Here is a 21,318-nt window from a genome sequence, read left to right as displayed (position 1 = left end):
ATCATGATATCCAGAGGAGACTATGAAGGTGGGTAACATGGCGTCCGGTTAGAGCACGCCTTTTTTTGTCATAAAAATTTGAAAATTTTTTGATATTATGTATATATATTTTTAAAATACCTAAAATATTATGTTTATTGCTATTTGGTATGTCATAAACTCATTTTAATACCATGATTTGCTAATTTTTATGTTTATTGTTATAACTTGAATCTTTCGTTTAAAAAAAATTAGTCAACATTATTTAGTTTGTTAAGCTTTAAGGGGCATGAAGAGGTAGGTCCAAGCAGAGCCCAGTTGGACCCGCAAGACTCACCTTGAACAGGGACGTCTGTGCAATGACCAACTGCTCCAGCAGGACCCACCATGCTCAAAGAACCTTACGCGCAGTACGCCAGCTGTACCCGCAGGGAAAGCCTCCCAATGGTGAAGTACCCCGCCTGTTCCCGCAGCTGCGGATACAAGCAATCAGGGAAGGCTACCCGCACTAACAGCAAGGCTACACGCACAAGGCATTCGTTACTTCAGTAGTCACATGAAGGAATGAGCAAGGCGGGAACACTCCCGCCTAAATGAGCCAGTCCGTATACTTCTGGAAGGTCTTTCGTACTATACCTACTAAGGTATGGGCGGAACAGACAGTTTGACCAGAGCAGCCCATGAACTAATCACAGGGTGACAGCTCACCGACAACAATACGAGGAGGGGCACCCTCTAGTACTGTTTGTCACTATTAGCCGCTGCCTACTCACCAACCCTTACGATGGGACGTGCGCAGCCTACAGTTGGTGGAACAGTGCGTAGCCGGCAGTAAAAGGAACAGTATACAGCCGACCTTATTACTGTTGGCCGTAACCTATCCACCAACCAGCATGGCCTGTGCGTACGTCCACTGTTGGTAGAACATGAATACTATTCAGCCGGCTGTACCTGCTTGGAAACCTACCTTCGGCTATAAATACTCCAACATCTTGGAATGGTAAGGACATCATCTGTTATCTCAATCTTATCTAGCAATCTCTTAATATACACTTATATTCAGAGCAATCTAGTCTGATTCTCACGCCGGAGGGTGGTCACAAGGAGGAACCCCCCCCTTCTCAGTGACGAGCTTACGGTGTCTGTTTTGCAGGTCCCCTGAAGAACAACCTTCTCTGCTAGACCTCATTCTCGTGGGAAACATTACTTAACCCCCAGATTATCTATAATCTGCCCGTGGGTTCACTTAGTGTTTCTTCAGGGCATATATCTTCTGTTTGGACGAGACACACGAAATCTAAGAACCGCCACCGATGATATCATATTACCCGGAGTTGCATATTGTTGTGCATAAAATTTGAAAACAAGTTTTTTGTTCTAGAAAATATGAACATTATCCGCTGACATTTTACAATAAATTTCAAACAGAAGTAGTTGGGAAGATACATCATACATCACAGAGGCACTATATATATCTTTGACCAGCAGAAAGTTAAAGTGGTCCCATAACTTATTACAAAAAGTCAACAAAAACAACAGCAACTAAACTCATTATATAACCACCCATCTCATACCTTCCTTTAAATCATTTTTTCCCAAAATGGTGGCCAAATCCATCTTCACGTTAGCACTGATCCTAACATGTGCCGGTTTCGCCTTTTCGGCCACCCGTTGCCCAGACTGTGGCTCGACCCAAGTCCCGTACCCTCTAAGTACGGGACCAGGGTGCGGGGACCAGTCATATAGGGTCCGATGCGACGCATCGGGTACTTTATTTTTCGACACACTCAATAACACATATCCCATCTCCTCAATCTCTCAAGCCACCCAAAGGTTTACTATCCGACCATCAAGCTTCATAAATAATAACAGCACGTGTGTCACTGCTGACGTGTCATCCCAGGGTTTACAACTGAACCCGAGCTTACCGTTCAATATTACTAGTGGCAACACTATTCTTTACCTTAACTGCTCTGAATCACTTCTCAGGTATGTTGCTTATTTACTAATTTCGTTATAATGATAATAGGCTCGTTAAGTGCTCAGGTTGGATCTATTTGGGCGAATGGAATGTATTAGTGTTGTAATTGTTTGTACCTTAGCTGCTTGAAAGCTACTCGAGCTTGGATCAATAGAAAAAAAACTCGAAAAGACCTGAGCTTTTTCGAGCCCAAGCCTCAAATAAGTTCCTTTAGTTATTGAGCCCGAGTTCGAGCCTTGTATGGGAAGTCGTTTAGGCTCACCGAGCCTTAGCGAGCCTTGTGTATTTTTAAGTTTTAGTTATGTTTATTAAGTTAACACTTCACAGCCAAGCTTTAACTCGTTTAAGGTATCAAACAAGCTCGAGCCAAATTTAGGCTCGTTTAAATTTTTTCTCAAAATATATAAAAATGTATATAAATTAATTATTAAATAATAGACGAGCTGAGCCGGAGCTGGAAAAAAAACTCACGAGCAAAGCTTAGGCTAGTTTAAGGCTTTTCTCAAAATATATAAAAATAATAAAACTGTATATAATTAATTATTAAATAATAAACAAACTGAGCACGAGCTTGAAAAAACAATTCACGAGCTGGCTCAAATTTTAGAAAAAGAGCATCAAACTAGCCGATCTCGAGCCCTCCCAAGTCAAAATGAGCCGAGCTTGACCCTAGTTGAGCTCAGGCTTGGCTCGTTTACCATTGGTCAGTTCGGGTCACTATTATAAGAACGCATCAAGTTTTATAAAAAGTGCATCAAACTAGCCGATCTCAAGCCCTCGTAATTCAGAACGAGCCGAGCTTGACCCTAGTTGAGCTCAGGCTCGGTCGGCTCATTTACTGTTTGGTCAAGTCGGGCCACTATTAAAAATACGCAGCCATGGTTGAGGTTAATGTATGATGAATTATTATAATCGAGTTTTCAGTTAATTTTTTTTATTATAATAATACGACAGTTCATCCTAAGTTATGTGTTTGTGTTATGTTTCTAACTATTAATTCGTTCTTGAAGGTCACCATTAAACTGTACTTCAACAAGCCTTTGCCACTCGTACATAAACAACTCGGCTGAAGCGTCGTCGTGTGGCAGAGCGCCAATATGTTGCACATTTCAGCCGGGTGGGTCGTCAACGAGGTACCAGATACGTGTTAGGGACGGCGGGTGTCAAGCGTATAGAAGTTTTGTGAATTTGGATTATTCGTTGCCGGTGAGTAGGTGGCCTGCTCCTGGAGTGGAGATAGAGTGGGTCCCACCGCCTGAGCCGTTGTGTAGTACACAAACAAATTGCGATGCTACCTCTACGTGTGCGCCATCGGGTACCGGTAATGTTAGTAGGTGTATGTGTAATAGTGGACTTCATTGGGATGCTGTGGCTGGAGTTTGTGCACTAGGTAATTTGTCTAAACTATGCAGTGATTATAATAGAAATTTGTTAGTTGATTTTAATGTGGTTTATTTTTTTATTTAAAGCAAAGTCATTAGCCTTTTTATAACATTGTTCCTAATTTATTTGACAGATGATACTTGTGAGAACAGAGGAGACTGCAGCGACTCAAAGCGGACTGCACTTATCGCAGGTATCATAGCGCCTCACTTAGGTTTATACATGTCCTTATAAAAAGGAAAGGTTATATATGAACCATTTAAGGTGATCTGCAAAAGTTATACATCATGTATAACCTTATACTGCATTACTATAAACAATGACAAGTTTAATCTGGATCACTGGTCAACTAGTTTTTAAAATGAGTTTAGTGAACATTGAATAAGTTGATAGAAATATCATAAATTAATAATGAAAATGTTTAAAAAATCAACCATTTTTAACCTATACACATTTTAAAAAACAGAGTGGTCCTGCTTTTTGCCCAAACAACAATTTATAATATATTTCTGTTAAAATCATGTAGGACCAACGACCATATATTTCTAAGTCAAAGCCGTGTTTTTAGGTCAAAATTAGACACTGCATGTAAATCATAATAAAATAATTGTTTTCTCCAACTGATTGCCAATACTTTTGTACTCTTAATATACTCTTAGACATGTCATATAGTTCACCCACAAATATATTTGGTTTATTTTCAATAAATAATATTTTATTCAAATGAACACGTATTTAAATACGTATAGAGTAAACTGTAATTTTCGTCCATGTGTTTTGATCATTTTCACGTCATTTTCATTCAAAATCTATTTTCATCGCATGACGAGAAGAGAAGAAAATGACAGTTTACTCTTAGGTATATACATTTAGTTTTTGTTGTAACGTTTGTTGACATTTCGATATTCAGGTTTGACCTCCGGCCTGGGATCAGCACTCGTAGCAGCCATAATCGGATTCCTACTCTACAAACGTCACCGCCGCCACAAAGAAGCACAAGCGCGCCTTGCACGTGAGCGTGAAGAGATACTTAACGCTGGTTCAGGAAAAAACGCCAAAGTCTTCACGGGTAAAGAAATAAGAAAAGCAACCAACAACTTCTCAAAAGACCGGCTCCTAGGTTCCGGAGGATACGGTGAAGTATACAAAGGCATTCTAGAAGATTCTACTGTTGTAGCCGTCAAATGTGCGAAAGTTGGGAACACGAAAGGCACTGATCAAGTCCTAAACGAGGTACGAATATTGTGTCAAGTTAACCATAGGGGTCTAGTTCGTCTTTTGGGTTGTTGTGTTGAGCTAGAACAGCCATTGCTGGTTTACGAGTACATCCCGAATGGTACCTTGTTGGACCACCTTAAAGGCCGGCTCAACGGGTTTTTGACGTGGACCCACCGGTTAAACATTGCGCGTGACACGGCCGAGGGGCTAGCCTACCTACATTTTTCCGCGGTCCCACCAATCTACCATCGTGACGTGAAATCTAGCAATATTTTACTAGACGAGAAGTTAAACGCGAAGGTTGCGGATTTTGGGCTGTCACGATTAGCTGAAGCGGATTTAAGTCACGTGACAACATGTGCTCAAGGGACGTTAGGGTATCTGGATCCTGAATATTATAGAAACTATCAGCTGACAGATAAAAGTGACGTGTACAGTTTTGGGGTCGTGTTGTTGGAGTTGTTAACGTCTGAGAAAGCGATAGATTTTAACAGAGAGCCGGATGATGTGAACTTGGCGATTTATGTGAAACGGCTAGTTGAAGAGGAAAGGTTGTTGGATGCGGTTGACCCGAACTTGAAGAAGGGTGCTACCAAGTTGGAGCTTGAGACGATGAAAGCGTTGGGGTTTCTTGCGGTCGGGTGCTTAGAGGAACGTCGACAAAATAGGCCTTCGATGAAAGAGGTGACCGAGGAGATCGAGTATATACTTAGCATTGCAACGAGTAAACCCGAAGATTAAATTGCATATTTGCATCAGTTAGTAATAATAAAGTATTAAGACTTAAGGCTAGGAGTAAGGATATTAGTGTACAATAAGTTTCATTTGGATATTAGTGTACAATAAGTTTCATTTGTAATTTGTATGATGCATCTGTTGAGTATTCAATCTTTTTGTTCATATTTTATAAAATAGCATTTACTTTTTGTTCATATTTTTAAATATTCCATAAAGTAGGATTACACGTTTTAATTAAGCCATAGCTTTTGCGTTATATAAGATATAAATAGTATAAACATAAGCTTCTTTTGTACAGAACATTTAAATTTGAGAGAATTGTCATTTCCGTTCTAAGAATTTTTTTTAGTTATTTCCGTCCAAATCAGTAACTTCGTTAGTTCTAGTCTGTTAAGTTAGTATGAAATGACAAAAATACCCTTTTAATTAAATATAGTAAGCTGCCATTTTTGTACAGAGATGACAAAATTGAGCAAACTTAGGGATGCAAATGACATTTTACTTATTTAATTAAAAGGGTATTTTTGTCATTTCATACTAACTTAAGAAAATAGAACTAACGGAATTAGTGATTTGGACTTAAATGACAAGAAAATGAAACCACAAGCATGGAAATGGCTAAAAAAATTTTGGACAAAAATGGCAAAAGTAAGCAAACCATAGGGACTGAAATCGAAGCTCTCTCTTTAAATTTATATCAATTGAACGATCTCATAACTACCACTATTAACCCAAGGGATGTGATCTTCATACAACACCCCCATGCTATTTGTACATGTCTACATGGCTCGTACAGGGTTATACATGTCGTATAAGTCACTCATGTCTGACAAGTATACAGGGGGGGCAACTTTTTCAGCCTATACGGCCCGTGTAGCCTTATACAAGCTGTATAGGTTTTCAACTGCTCGTATAGAATATGATACTAACACAACTCAGGTCCTATACGGCCCGTGTAAATAAAGTGAAGATCAATGATGATGCATGAAGATCCTATGTGTAAACACAATTTCGTGGTTTATAGAACATGGACCAGTGGAGTAGTGGACCACTACCCACACTTTTTTATGCTTTTAGAAGGCCAAATTCATACAATGGTCCATTGGATCCACATGCTAATTATGTAAACAGATAACTATGAAATAAAAAGTAGAAAACAACAAATATGACAAGTTGGAGGTATGTGAAAAAAAGAAAGGAACAGGCTCCAGAAATAATTTCGTTTATAAATATAAACAACACCAACATCCACTTTTACACGTTATGTGTCGAGTTTCAAGTTTTACTGGTTGATCAAAAGTTAAAACTATTTACCAAACTATAAACAACACCGACCATAAGAGTTTATTTACCAAAATAAGATAAGTGAAAAAACTATTTACTAAAATAGGTGATTTTAAAAGTATATATCAAAATATGTAATTTCTTTAAAACTTGTATTTCTCTTTCCAAAGCTTATTGGATAAAAAAGATTTAAATTGTTTTTTTTTTTTTTGCTAAAAAGGTCTCGAATAAAATAAAGCAAATACATTTTTGTTGTATCATGATGTTTTATCGATTTTTTTATGTTTTGAATTCGTTATATATTATAAGTATATGTAACTAAAAAATAATTTTAAATAAGAAAGTTTACTCTCTTTAGAAATATATTTTCAGTCATTCATTTAATATATAACAATGGTAAAAATTTGTATTTTTTAATATTGTGTATTTTGAATATATTGTTTCAATTATGTATTTCGAAATTTTTTTCTTCTAGAAAAACATTTAAAGATAACTAGCAAAGTCCATACGATGAAATTTGGTTGGTATGATTCGAATCACTATGTTATCGACACTCGTTATAAGAACGGAAAGAGAAAACTCAATTATAGAGTCTTGATATAAATAAAAGATATCGACATGCATGGATTTTATGTTGTTCAAAAAAACTAAAAAAACGAATGCGGGTACCGTTGTTGTTCGGTCGAAGTCATTTCGATTAATATGGTACCGACCATGTATAGTTTACGATATAAAAATTATATCGTTCACAATTAACACATTTAAAATTTTAATATATATATATATATATATATCTCAAAAAACAATGCATTAGAATTAATAATAAACCTCATATTCAAACTTTTTTATAAACAGATCAAAATGTTATATATTGATGTCTTTCTTGTATGCAAAATAAAAGAAAAGTAATTATAATATTTATTTAATTAAGTGTATAATTTTGAACGAAAACTACTTCGTAATTTAGTTTATAGTACACGTTTATCAAAAAATTTAAAAAAAAAACATTTGAAATGATTTTGATTAAAAAATAAAATGATTCACAAAATGTTTTTATTTTATTAGAAACCTTTTTCTTAGTTTTTTTTTAAATAAAATCTTGTTTTTTTAATAACCCAATAAGATAAGGAGTGAAAAATAAAAGTTTATTAAAAATACATATTTTGATAAATACTTTTAAAATCACCTATTTTGGTAAATAGTTTTTCCTCTCATTCTATTTTGATTAAAATCACCTATTTTGGTAAATACTTTTAAAAATCAACTCGACGTATGGCATGTTGGGTTGTGCGTACATACATTTCCAGTTTCACACCAACGCATTGAGGCATCGTATATTAGAGGCAAGGCATAACGCCCAAAGAGTGTAGGGTACGCCCCTCTACAACATAAAAATCAGATTTTTAACCTTAATCTTCCATGCTTGATTCCACACATATTGCACATGCATTCATTCACCATATTTGCTAGTATAATGAGTTTGTAACAAGTTCCAGTGACCATATTAACGACATTTCCTATAGTATTACCATACGATATATTTCATATATCAAGATTTTATACACTACAACAAAAACAGATCATATTAAAAACTAGATGAATCAAATGTCAATTAGGAATCTCATTGGCAAGTCAAGGGGCGCATTTAAGATTTAACTTTAGATCATTTGCATCCTAACATGTCGATGGCAACTTATGAATCCACTAGTGGTATTCAACTTTCAACACTTGTTGCCATTCAACTTTGGTTATTAAAAGCCATCCATTATCATATATCAAGTTGTCAAACATTATAAATTCTAATGACCTTCCCACTATTCAAAATAATACAGCTTACAAGATCAGTATTACTATTTACTAGCATGTGATTCTTGTCTCAACTTAAGTTCACAATACACCCTTAATTGTGACTCTTGACAACTCTTATTGAAACTTAATACAAATTCTTCTTTGTTCACTGTTGAGATATTAAACCGCTCTTAACACCTTTACTAGATTCATTTTAAAATTTTGATGAAATTTGTTAACAACCCTCTTAAAATTAGAAGGGAAACAACCATCTTCAAAATTTATTTTAAACCCACTTTTAGATTTAAATGAATCGAGTGAGTTAAAGGCTTCAAACCCAAGGACTTCTTGACAGTGTTTTTAATCGTCTTATGCTCAAACTAGTAAAAATCGACCGTCGTTTTATGTTGTTGACAAGAATCCAAGATTGCTTCCATTTGACTTTATTTTGGTATCTTTGCTTTAGTTATAATATATTTTTGTACTTTACTCCTTCTATGTGTCAAGAAGTGTCAAATTACCTGATTTTGGTACTTGGATCCGAATAGTCATCAGAAAAAAGTAAAGTCAACACGTCATGTTCGGCTCATCTAGTGAGACCATCCGTTAATTTGGCATAATGTTTTCTTAGAAATTTATCTAAAATAACATGACATGTTGCCGTTGGTATTGGATCTAAATTTTATCTTTTTATATTTATTTAATTAATGGTCACAGTTATTAACAACTTAAATATTTTTAAATAATACTCATCAAATGAAGGATGACACGTTGGAAAATTGTCAGATGTGGAACATGCATGGCTTTCGTTATGCTGTAATTGTCTGCTTCCATGTGTTCCAACTTACAACCGACACTACTTTCTTCTCTCTTTTAACATTTACTCCGTAGTAAATACTTGTCAAACTAGAAAAAAATATATATATGTTTTGACTAAAAAAATACTTCTGTAAAACTATGAATGACATATTTATCCCTTGTACTAGTAAAGTAGTAATATATGTCAGCAGGGCAGGAGGGATAAAATGTGTAAATATGAAAACTCTATTTTTTCTCACTTTGACATTGCGTTTGTAAATATTTGAACCCATCATATTACTATTAATGAAATAAGTGTTTGCCTTTTAATTTTAAAATATATAACTTTCATTTATTAAAAGATCGTGTTTACATCGAAATAGAAGACAAACGGGTAATAAGTTGCGCTGCTAGCCCAATTTTGCATGACAAAACCAAATCGTTTAAAAATACATTCATAAATCTTGTTGTTATAAAACATTAATATTTTAACCTGCTTTAGACTTAGGGCCGGCTCCGACAAAGGTTAAAAATTTTTGGCCGAAAGCAAAATTTTTTTCTGGGCCTTAATAAAAATGGGTCTCTTGTTGGGTTTAAACATTTAATTATTAAATGAGCTTTAAATTTTTGGGTCTTATGATTTAGTTGTTTAATTTTATTTTTTTTTATTTTTATAAAAATAGGGTGAAAATTTCTTAAGTGAGGTTTGAACCCACACCCTTTTTTGTTGAAAGTCATACTCTTTTGCCACTAAACCAATCTAGAGATTGTGTAATCAAGTTTAAACATTATATATACATATTCTTTTTCAGAAAAAAAATATATAATTTAAAATAAAACGGGCCTATCAGGGTGTCGGGCCAAGGTCCGTCGACCATCCCGCTCTCCCTTAGAGTCGGCCCTGCTTAGACTTGACTAAGTACTTCAATAGCCTCAAGGGTAATTAAGACACTCATAAACATGTGTTTCCATCATATGAGTCACATATCCATCTAAAGACCAATATGTCAGCTGATTTGAGTGTTAACCTAACTTCTAATGAGTTGGTCAAGAAATTCACATGTGTTTATTTTTAACAAGAATCTCGACGCACCTGGATATGTCAAAATATATTGGTTGCACGAGGGAATAAGTTGGAGATACTTAGTAGCTAGTGTTCGATAAATATGTCTTAAAATTAATCTTTTAGTAATATGTATATGTATATATCTATCAACAATAAACTTGCAAATAAATACACAAATTATGAAAAATGTAGTTTAAACATTAAAAGGCCAGAACTTGCGGGTCCCGCTGACTTTCGAGTATGCCCACATGTGAACCAACGTTTTCATACGAAGCCTTCTACACACAAGCAAATCTATGTGCCAGTCTTCAAATAAACACCTTTGTTAAATAAAATGTCAATAAAATGATAAATAAATTGTTGTAGGTTTTCTTTTGAATAAAATACAGCTTTCGTATTTTTTGTGAATATGTTTGACAAGTATAATGGTTAAATAGTAATATATTTACAAGTTACAATGACAACCTAAATTTTAAAAATTGGAAACTTGTGTCAATTGCCAAAAAGACAATGAATTGAGATTGACTAGGTACGATTAGAAATTAAAATTTTGAAGAAATTTGTGTCTGACTGAATAATTAAATTTTTGTTAAGACTTTTGATTGACATAAGATGAAATTAAATTACAAAGATGACATCCTTGTAATAAATTAGTTAAGACTTATAATCAATGTAATAAATCACTAGGGGGTGGTAGATGTGATGAAATTTCTCGTTTGTCTTCATTTGCTCTGTTCAATTTCATCTTTTTCTTCAACAAACACCCATCTGTAATACCCATTGACACATGGTGAAATGCTCTTGCCACTATACAGATTCATCCCACTATTAAACACCTTTCATCTTCTTCAATCTTTCATCTTTCATCCTACTGTTGAATCTTTCCATGAAAACTAGGGTTTTAGAGCTTGCTGCAACTAGGTTTAATTTCTTTTGTGTGGTTTTGTGTGAATGCCCTGCTTGGGTGCGCGCATATAATGTGTATATGTGGGAACCCTCAGGTGGGCTAAAGTGAAAATGTACTAATTTTGACGTTATTTTACTAATCTCGTGAAAATAAAGTTAAAAGTGGCGGAAGGTTAATCAGGCATCATGTGGTAGCGTTGATAGCCGAAAGACAAGGGTACATGCACCAATCGGCCGGTGTCCCAATGGTTGAGTGTTATGTGCCTTATGTCCAAGGCTTGATGCAAAACTACCATCGAGCTGGGGGTCTCACCGGAAGCAGCCTCTCTATTCCTACGGGGTAGAGGTAAGGATGTCTACATCTTACCCTCCTCAGACCCTACCATAGCTTTGCTATTGGTGGGATATACTGAGTACGATGATGATGATGATGATGATGATGATGTGTGGTTTTGTGTGAAATGCCTTTCCACTAACGGTCACTTTTTTCCTTGAAAACCCACCATCACTTGTGTGATGGCCATCACTCAACCACACCATCACGCGCGTGATACACCACCGGCGGCGGTGTTGAGTGATGCCATCACGCGTGATGGGCCTTCATCACGCGGTGCTTCGGGTGGCCTAATAATAATACTTGAAAAGATAATTTATAAGTCTGTAAATATCTAATATATCTGAATATGATATGATATAATATAATATAATAGGTATGATATAACATAATATGGTTTATAACAATAAAATAAAATAACATAATAAGATATGATATTATTGGTAGATACAATATTGCTCATGGTAATCACAATAACAATCATCACAATAGATGATTATTAAGTCACTATAATAGTAATTATACAGATAGTTTGCGTGATATGTTTATTATATGGTTTTAGTAGCTTTTTAGAAGTAAAACATTCATTTAATTGAATTTAGTATTATTTTAACATATACTAGCAAGTAGCAAGAAAGCTCAAATGCACAAATAAATTTGTTTTCTTTTTACAATGTGATGTGCAATGACATATTATAGGAGCATTATGTAAGTGAATAAAGCCTCTATGCCATCTCTAGGGGCGTATAAACGCATGAATGCTTTTACAATAAATCTTATATATGACTTGAAATGACAGCGATTGAAGGACATCAAAAGATACTATCCATTACATATGTTTTTGACTTAAAAAGTATGATAATAGTGTGGCGAAAGTTACTCTAGATCTACTCAATATCATAATTAATCAAATTATTAAAATATCACTTTTTAAATAAAGTTATTTTTTTTTCAATGGCACACGCCATTAGGGTTGAGCAAACGGGTTAACTCCGCCCCAACTTATACCGGGTTAGTGGCATTCTCAAGTCACGAAAACTAACCTTATTACAAGTGACCGATTCTGATTTAATTCAGGTAATCAGGTCTCGCAAACCTTATCCGGTTTATAGTCACACCACACCACACCACACCACACCACAATAACGATAACATCGTACCAAGAGGTAGTAAAGAAAGTTAAGCAGTAATAAACAATTGTTTTATAATGGTAGCTGCTGACAAATCTAAATTATATATGTGGAAATATACCATACACCTAAAGGAGTAAATATATATAATTTGCTATTATATATATAGTATATAATGTAAATGAAAATATATAGAGAGATATAGATACAGCAAGGCTCTGTTCATCACATCAATCATCAAATCAACAACGAAGAAGCGTGTAAAAAACCCTGACAGCCAATCCTAGCTACCACGCTCTGTATCTTCTATTCAGAGTCTAATTAATTAATTAATTAGGGCTCATATTATCATCTTATCTTCAATCAATCAATATTAAACAGAGGATTCAAAGTATATCACCTAAGGTAATTATTATTCATCTGTTTATAAATCTCGAATTTGTTCATGATCTTGATGCAGTCTGTCTGTTTAATTTAAGTTTTATGTGAATTGAATTCAACAATGTGGGTTTAATCAATTCAATTTCAATTGAATTTATAAAACAGATTCACCTGTAATTATTAAGATTCAACTGATTACATTTAGATGATCAAGTATATGTCTTTGAAATGATCATGCCTTCACAAAGATCTAGATTATAATATAAGGTTTTTGAAATGACTATGCTGCATACAAGGTGTTTGATCTTATGCCTGTAGCTCATTAATTGACTATTTGTTACAGTTTTAAAGTGGATTACTGTCATGAATTACATTTTCTTGAGTTGTTTAGGAATAAAATTCTAAGAATGACCCGAAGAGGTGTTGCCTCGGCTCGGGCTGGGCTCGTTTACTGGATGGATTACTGTATTAGTTAAATTTATATATTTATAATTATTTTTGTGTTTTTTAATTATAATTTTATGTATAGCTCGATATATACTGTTTAGTTATTTTTATCATAATTTTATGTACAATAATTATTATTGAATTAATATATATTAAATAATAAGCTCGCAAGCCGGCTTGAGCTCGATAAATGAAGCTCGGGCTTGTTTATTCAACAAGCTTATTTTTAGGCTCAAGCTCGGCTCAATTCGAGCTTTTTTGCGAGCTGGTCTCGAGTAGCTTGTGAGCAGCTTGGCTTGTTTGCACCGATCTAGACTTAAGAAAATTTTTTAAAGAAGAATGAAACTAATAGTGTTTGATCTTAATCCTGTAGTTCATTAATTGACTATTTGTAACTATTTTAAGGTGGAATACTGTCATGAATTACATTCTGTTAAGTTGTTTGGGAATTAAATTCTTAAACAAGAATGAACCGAAAAGGTGTCACGCCTTGGCTCGTTTACTGTATTACTGTATTAGTTAAATTTATATATTTTATAATTATTTTGTATTCGTTTATTATAATTTTAGATATAGCTTGATATATATTTACTTATTTTTATCATACTTTTCATATACAATAATTATTATTAAATTAATATATATTAAATAATAATTATCTAAGCAATAGGCTCGTGAGCTGGCTTGAGCTCGATAAATGAAGCTCTGGCTCGTTTATTAAATAAGCTTATTTTTAGGCTCAAGCTCGGCTCAATTCGAGCTTTTTTTGAGTTGGTCTCGAGTAGCCTCCGAGTGGCCTGGCTTGTTTAAACCGATCTAGACTTAAGGAAATTCTTATAGAAGAATGAAACTAATAGTGTTTGATCTTAATCCTTTAGTTCATTAATTGACTATTTGTAACAATTTAAGGTGGACTACATTTTGTTGAGCTGTTTGGGAATATAGTTCTTAAAGAAGAATGAAGTCAATGAACCGAAAAGGTGTCACACCTCACTAAACCGAAGCGGGACCTAATGGTGACCAATTGATATCGGACTTACGTGACGGATAATGGAAATTTAAACTTTTATACATATGCATTAACACAGTACAACTTAAAAGTAAAAGAGTACAAATATGGGCTATCAAAACTAAACACTTTTAATATAAATAGTTAAGGCATGTTTACAAATGTTTAAATTTCCAATATGTAAGTCTGGTATCAGTCGGTCACAATCAGGTCCTGTTTTGATGGTGTGACACCGACCTCTCGTACCAACCAATATCGTCTGATTTGCCCACGAAAAGCTTACAGATTTGTTTTAGGTTCCCTGGGTGGAAACTTCCCAGGAGTCACTCATCCTGGGATTGCTCTCACCCAGGCACACTTAACTGTGGAGTTCTCCTCTCATCCACAGCAATTGCGCCTAAAACACGTTGATAATTTTGAGGTGGTGCATTCCTTATGGCCCAATATCTCTCATGTGGACTACATATAACAGAACGATGTAGGATTTGTATAAGATGTCACAAAGGGAATTTGTGCAAAACTCAAAAATCAGATTTATCTGGTTTTGTAATGTAGCATAAAAATAATACACCTAGCCAGTAGCTAGTTTAGATTTTCATTTTGACTCTTGATGTTACCATATTACATTTGAAAAGGTAATGAATACGATAAATATTACTAAATTTATCTTGCCATCTAACTATGCAGTATCGGTCCCTTAGTAAAATATCGGTGCCGATATTATCGGTGATTTTGACCGATATTGGACTGATATCTGACTGATATTCCTGATATCAGTTTTTTAAGATTTAATTGTCAATTTTTATTGTTTAATGTTGGTGTTTTAAGTTTTAATCAGTTCTTACTTGCTACAATTGTTAGTGTTTTGTAAGTTGTGAAAGGTGAATTTGTTAATGGTATGAGAATATAATGATTTGTTAGTGTTAAATTGCTATATATATAAATTCTGCTAGATATTAAAATTACCGATATCTCACCGTGATAACCAATATCTCAATATCGGTCTTTGACCGATATCCTATATTTTTCCGCATTAACTGCATAGCCATCTAATTGAAGTATGCATTAAATTCATAACACATAATAAACTCAATGATTATACCATACCCGTTGATAGCTTGAGCTGCAGTCTGTTGCAAATCTTGAATGCTATCTTATTCACGTGATAATGCGTTTTAAAAATTTTTAATCTTTGGTTGTTGCACATAATATCTGGCTTTTAAGTACTCAACAGTTATCTCTCAATACATGCACAATTGATTTCAAGACTTATCCTTTCCTTCAATGCTATGAACGCGTGTCAATTTCGATGTACACCCGGCAATTGAATCACCGAAAGATTTCTACTTTTAACTTAATATAGCACTTTTATCATCGTTGCGTATATGACCATCTTTCTTAGTTTAGTACTTTATATAGCCTTCCATGTATGTATTCACATTGCATCCTTTCTTCTAGTTTCTGATAACTCTTCTTTTGCAAAAACAGCTTAGCAGCATGAAGGCCCTTATTCTTGTTGGTGGCTTTGGCACTCGTTTGAGACCGTTAACTCTCAGTGTCCCAAAACCACTTGTCGATTTTGCCAACAAGCCCATGATTCTTCACCAGGTGAATATTAAATTATAAATCATTATTATATACAAACACCCTTTTTCTTGAAAATTAATTATTTAATATTATGTTTATGATTTGTATCAGATTGAGGCTTTGAAGGCTATTGGAGTTACTGAAGTGGTTCTAGCTATCAACTATCAGCCAGAGGTAAAGTTTGAAGCTTTTTGTTTCTTTTCTATAGAATATAAATTTAATATTATCCTTTTTCTTTCAGGTGATGCTTAACTTTTTGAAGGATTTTGAGGCGAAACTCGGGATAAAGATCACGTGTTCACAAGAGACTGAACCACTTGGAACCGCGGGCCCACTCGCCTTAGCCCGAGACAAGCTAGTCGATGAATCTGGTGAACCGTTTTTTGTTCTTAACAGTGATGTCATCAGTGAATACCCCCTGAAACAGATGATTGCATTCCACAAATCTCATGGCGGTGAAGCCTCTATAATGGTTACCAAGGTAATTTTGTGATCAATTCTGGTTATTATTATTATTATTATGAATTTCATTTTAATTTATATTTTAATTGCATGTATAGGTGGATGAACCTTCAAAATATGGTGTGGTGGTTATGGAAGAATCAACTGGTCAAGTTGAAAGATTTGTTGAAAAACCAAAAGTGTTTGTGGGTAACAAGATTAACGCTGGGATTTATCTACTGAACCCATCGGTTCTTGACCGGATCGAATTGAAGCCCACTTCAATCGAGAAAGAAACGTTTCCGAAAATAGCATCTGAGAAGTTACTATATGCTATGGTCCTACCCGGGTTCTGGATGGATGTTGGGCAGCCCAAAGATTACATAACGGGCCTAACGCTCTACCTTGACTCGTTAAGAAAGAACGAGCCGTCTAAACTGGCTACCGGGCCAAACATTGTGGGTAATGTTTTGGTTCATGAAAGTGCTAAGATTGGTGAAGGGTGTTTGATTGGGCCCGATGTGGCTATTGGGCCGGGCTGCGTGGTGGAGTCGGGTGTCAGGCTGTCCAGGTGTACCGTGATGCGTGGGGTCCGTATCAAGAAACATGCGTGTATCTCGAGCAGTATTATTGGGTGGCACTCGACTGTTGGGCAGTGGGCCCGTGCTGAGAATATGACGATACTTGGAGAAGATGTGCACGTGTGTGATGAAGTGTACAGTAATGGGGGCGTGGTTCTGCCGCATAAGGAGATCAAAGCGAGTATCTTGAAGCCGGAGATAGTGATGTGAAGTTGTGTTGTGTTGGTGTATCTAGTTGGTGTTTTCTGAGGTTTAGTTTGTGTAATGTGTTTTTTTTTTGTATTTATGTTTTTTAAGGTGTCTTTTGTTTTATAAGGGTGTAAAAGTGTTACAAAGACCTCATTAGACATTAGGAGATGCAAAGATCAAATGTTTAAAAGGTGTGAGGTTTTTGTTGGTTATATGATAAGTCTTTTGTGTTATAAATGTTATTTTATTTCTTTATTGATATAAATTATTTTTTAAATAACCAATCCATGTGAAACAAAGCTATTATTTTCTCACTAATAAGTCATGTATGGTGCACAAACATTTCATATTTTTACAGTAAAAGCAAAAGCTCTACACTCTACAACACAATATTTACAGCTGAGGAAACTTGCACATTCAAAATCAAATGGTCGCCAACAACCAAAACATGACATAGGACGAAACAGCAAGAAGAAACCACGCCACGAAAGCCAAAGCTATCGAGACCTGGAACGTGTTGCATGCCAATGCAGACGGCAATCTACAAATATTTGTGTCTTTTATGAACACAACCACCACTCCAGCTGATGAACATGCAGCTGCAAGCGATAATATCGTTGTCACCTGTTTACAAATCATAATAATCAAATTCACAATTTGGTTATTCACAATAATAACAATAACCAAATTATATGAAAAGTGAAATAGCTAACCCAGTCACCAACAACAATAAGGCTCAAGAAGATATGATTGTGTAAATCTTTCTTTAACCTTAAAGCATGTATATCAAGGCAGGCAAGTCCAAAACTCCATAATACTTGAACTCCCATTGCTGCAATTAAAAAGCTGAAATAAACCACCAAAAAGTTAAACAATTTACATTTACAAATAGAAGTTAAATTTTTATAAACCTAGCTAATTTTTGGGGCAAGTTTCCACTATTAATGTTCATCAATTTGAGTTAAACATCAAACTGATACAGAAACAATTACAGCTGGTATAGAAACCCCAAAATTAGGGGTGTTAAGCAGGTCGTGTTCGGGGATTGGTATGTCCAACCCGACATGACGCTGGAACCGAACAGGAAACTGAAAATCGTGTTAGACATGTGAACCCAAACATGACCTGAAAAGGACACTTTAGACTTGAAAGTTAATTTTTTTTTTCACATATTAATACTTTAATTTACATTTTCAAAGCAAAAACTACAAATTTATACAAAAAAATGACATTTGAATTATAAAATCTTTTTTCAAGTTTTTAATTTTAGCCTAAGATACCAAACTAAATTTAATTTATATACATATGATATATTAAAAATAAAATATAAAATAAATGGGTTAACCGGGACCACGAACCCGCCGGTTCAACCAGAACCCGACCTATTTAGCTAAACGGGCTCGCGGGTTTGACCCAAACCTATTTATGCCCAACCCAAACCCACAAATTTCGTGTTAGGTTCGTGTAGCGTTTTCGGTATATTCTCACCCCTACCCAAAACTGACCCGAACCACCCGTTTATACTCCATTAAACTCTGTGATTTGTGTGTGATTGAGAATAAAAGATACCAGAAAGAAGTAGAAGTAGTGAATCCAGAAGCAGAAGACATGACACCAAGAGAAGCAGCAGCAAACAAGAACTGACATGTTCTCAAAACAACCCACTCATCTTCCCTGGACTACCAAACAATGATTTCATCTTGAATCTTGATTACTGTGAATTGAATATTATTATATTATTATTATGTTGTTAGGACATTCCTATAGTGTCTCCATCATGCAAAGAATATGCAAAGCAAAGCAAAGCAATTATGTCACCAACTTTATAGAAAGTATTCATGTGTCACTTTTAAAGAAGTTGTGAATTGAATAATTTGAGTTGATGACTGTGAAACGATTATTATTATTATTATTATTATTATTATTATTATTATTATTAGTTTGTGGTTTTGGTATGGATGATAGAATACAAATGGATAACTTAAATAACAGGAAAAGTGTTTTAGTGTTTGTACTTTTATGGTTACCAGAAAACCCATTCTAGCAATTATTTGTACTTTAAAACATTTTTGTATAATTGTTTATGGTAAAAATATAGCCAAAAGCAGTGACGGATTTAGAAAATTTTGCCAGTGAGTGCAAAAAACGGTCAACATAAAACGGGTCAAGTCAAACCAAAATGGGTCAGATCAAATGAAATTACATTAAATAAACCGCATATAGAAATCTAAGCAATAAATTTTGGTCTAATTTTTATAATGGTTCGATTAAACTAACAAAATATATCACTATATTAATAACTAATTGATGAAGTGGTTAGACAATTAAACAATCTAAGCTTAATTGTTATTTTGTGAAAGAAAAGTTACACTTGCGTTTGAAAAGTTGGGTCGGAAAGTTGAGTTTGGGGCACTAAGAAAAACACGGATGGGGCACTTAGGGTCTTTGAACCTAATATAGTAGAAGTTTATAGAAGAAAATACGAATTTGAGGGGGTGCATACGCTTCCCCTGACTTAATACTGAATCCGCCCCTGGCCAAAAGTAAGTGTGAATTATACAAGAAATGGATCTAACAACTTTAGAAAGCTATACTATAACATTAAGCATTAGCTTGGTTTGTTTTAAGGACAAGCTATACACACACTATTGATATAGCATCCACATCACCAATAGGCTGCATGTGCCGTATACGAGAAATAAGGTTTTTAACAATTTGTTATACAAATCGTTTAAGGTGAACTGCAAAAATGATAAGACTTGTACAACTCACTGAATCTGGCTGATTTGACAGTGATGTGGTGCTATAAATTATACGACCCATACATGGGGTGGTATATTCGCGGTCCGGTTTTCACGGTTTTATGTTAAACCATGAACCAAACCGTTCGTAACGGTTTTTGGTTTTTGCAAACCAAAACCAAACCGTAGAATTCTGAAACCAAACCAAATCAAACCATTAGTAACGGTTTGGTTCCGGTTTGGTTTCACGGTTTGGGCTGGTTGGGCTTTTATACTTAACGACCAAAATAAGATATCATATATTATGTATGTATAAAGGTAAAGCTGTCAAAATTTGCAGACTTTAACAAGTTTTAAAACCCAAGCTGCCAAAACACTAAAAATGCTATGCATAAACACAAAATATTGAAAAGGGCTTTTAGGTTTTAATTTAAAATCACATAAAGTTGGATTGAGATGTTCTGCATTGGGTTTAGCCCATTTTGTATGAATACATGTCTTTTTACAGTTCATACAATTTTAACTTTAAGGACGCACTTAGGAGGATGGGAAGGTCTAAGGCGGTGGGCCCAGACAACATACCCATCGAGGTGTGGAAGTGTCTGGGGGAGGAAGGAGTCATGTGGTTAACTACATGACTCACTTAGGAGGATGGGAAGGTCTAAGGCGGTGGGCCCAGACAACATACCCATCGAGGTGTGGAAGTGTCTGGGGGAGGAAGGAGTCATGTGGTTAACTACTCTGTTCAATAGTATTCTCAAATCAGGTAAGATGCCAGACCAGTGGAGGAGCAGCGTTGTACTTCCTTTCTATAAGAACAAAGGAGACGCCCAATGTTGTGGTAACTACCGAGGAATCAAACTACTAAGTCATACTATGAAGCTATGGGAAAGAGTGATTGAGGTTAGACTTAGACGAGAAACTCAGGTTACGGTCAACCAATTTGGCTTCATGCCGGGGCGTTCCACCACAGAGGCAATACACCTTATAAGAAGATTAATGGAAAAGTATAGAGAGAAGAAGCGTGATCTACATATGGTGTTTATTGACCTAGAAAAGGCCTACGACAGTGTGCCACGACAGGTGCTCTGGGAGTGCTTGGAGGGTAGAAGAGTGCCCAGGAAATACATAGAGATAATTATGGATATGTATACCAGGAGTGAAACAAGTGTCCGTGCGCCAGTGGGGAATACTGATTTCTTTCCTGTAGAGGTAGGTCTTCACCAGGGGTCAGCGTTGAGCCCGTTTCTTTTTGCAGTAGTCTTGGATGAGTTGTCAAAGTCGATTCAGGGGACTCTCCCGTGGTGCATGATGTTCGCAGACGATATTGTGTTACT

The 21,318-nt window shown here is 35.2% G+C and overlaps 2 protein-coding genes and 1 pseudogene across 3 annotated transcripts; 2 read left to right on the top strand and 1 right to left on the bottom strand.

The window, feature by feature from the left end:
• Positions 1-1,536: 1,536 nt before the first annotated feature.
• Positions 1,537-5,303, top strand: LOC143629290 (wall-associated receptor kinase-like 20). Its single transcript, XM_077098597.1, has 4 exons — positions 1,537-1,968; positions 2,971-3,350; positions 3,477-3,536; positions 4,254-5,303. Exons 1-4 carry the CDS (start codon positions 1,580-1,582, stop codon positions 5,300-5,302), a joined length of 1,878 nt encoding a protein of 625 aa, XP_076954712.1. The 5' UTR covers positions 1,537-1,579; the 3' UTR covers position 5,303.
• Positions 5,304-15,593: 10,290 nt separating this feature from the next.
• LOC143629288 (mannose-1-phosphate guanylyltransferase 1) lies at positions 15,594-17,449 on the top strand. Its single transcript, XM_077098596.1, has 4 exons — positions 15,594-16,050; positions 16,141-16,203; positions 16,271-16,510; positions 16,590-17,449. The coding sequence occupies exons 1-4, from the start codon at positions 15,940-15,942 to the stop codon at positions 17,259-17,261; spliced, it is 1,086 nt and encodes a 361-aa protein (XP_076954711.1). The 5' UTR covers positions 15,594-15,939; the 3' UTR covers positions 17,262-17,449.
• A 124-nt stretch (positions 17,450-17,573) lies between these two features.
• Positions 17,574-18,939, bottom strand: LOC143629289 (CASP-like protein 5B1; annotated as a pseudogene). The gene is made up of 3 exons (XR_013152927.1): positions 18,810-18,939; positions 17,954-18,086; positions 17,574-17,864 (listed from the first exon to the last, which is right to left on the bottom strand). The product of XR_013152927.1 is annotated as a CASP-like protein 5B1 (transcript).
• Between the last annotated feature and the right edge of the window lie 2,379 nt (positions 18,940-21,318).

The sequence above is a fragment of the Bidens hawaiensis genome, unplaced genomic scaffold, assembly GCF_021521415.1.
Source record: "Bidens hawaiensis isolate Kalapana, Puna unplaced genomic scaffold, B.hawaiensis_p1.1 tig00005179_1, whole genome shotgun sequence".
NCBI classification, from domain to species: domain Eukaryota; kingdom Viridiplantae; phylum Streptophyta; class Magnoliopsida; order Asterales; family Asteraceae; genus Bidens; species Bidens hawaiensis.
This window is presented reverse-complemented; position numbering and strand designations above follow the sequence as displayed.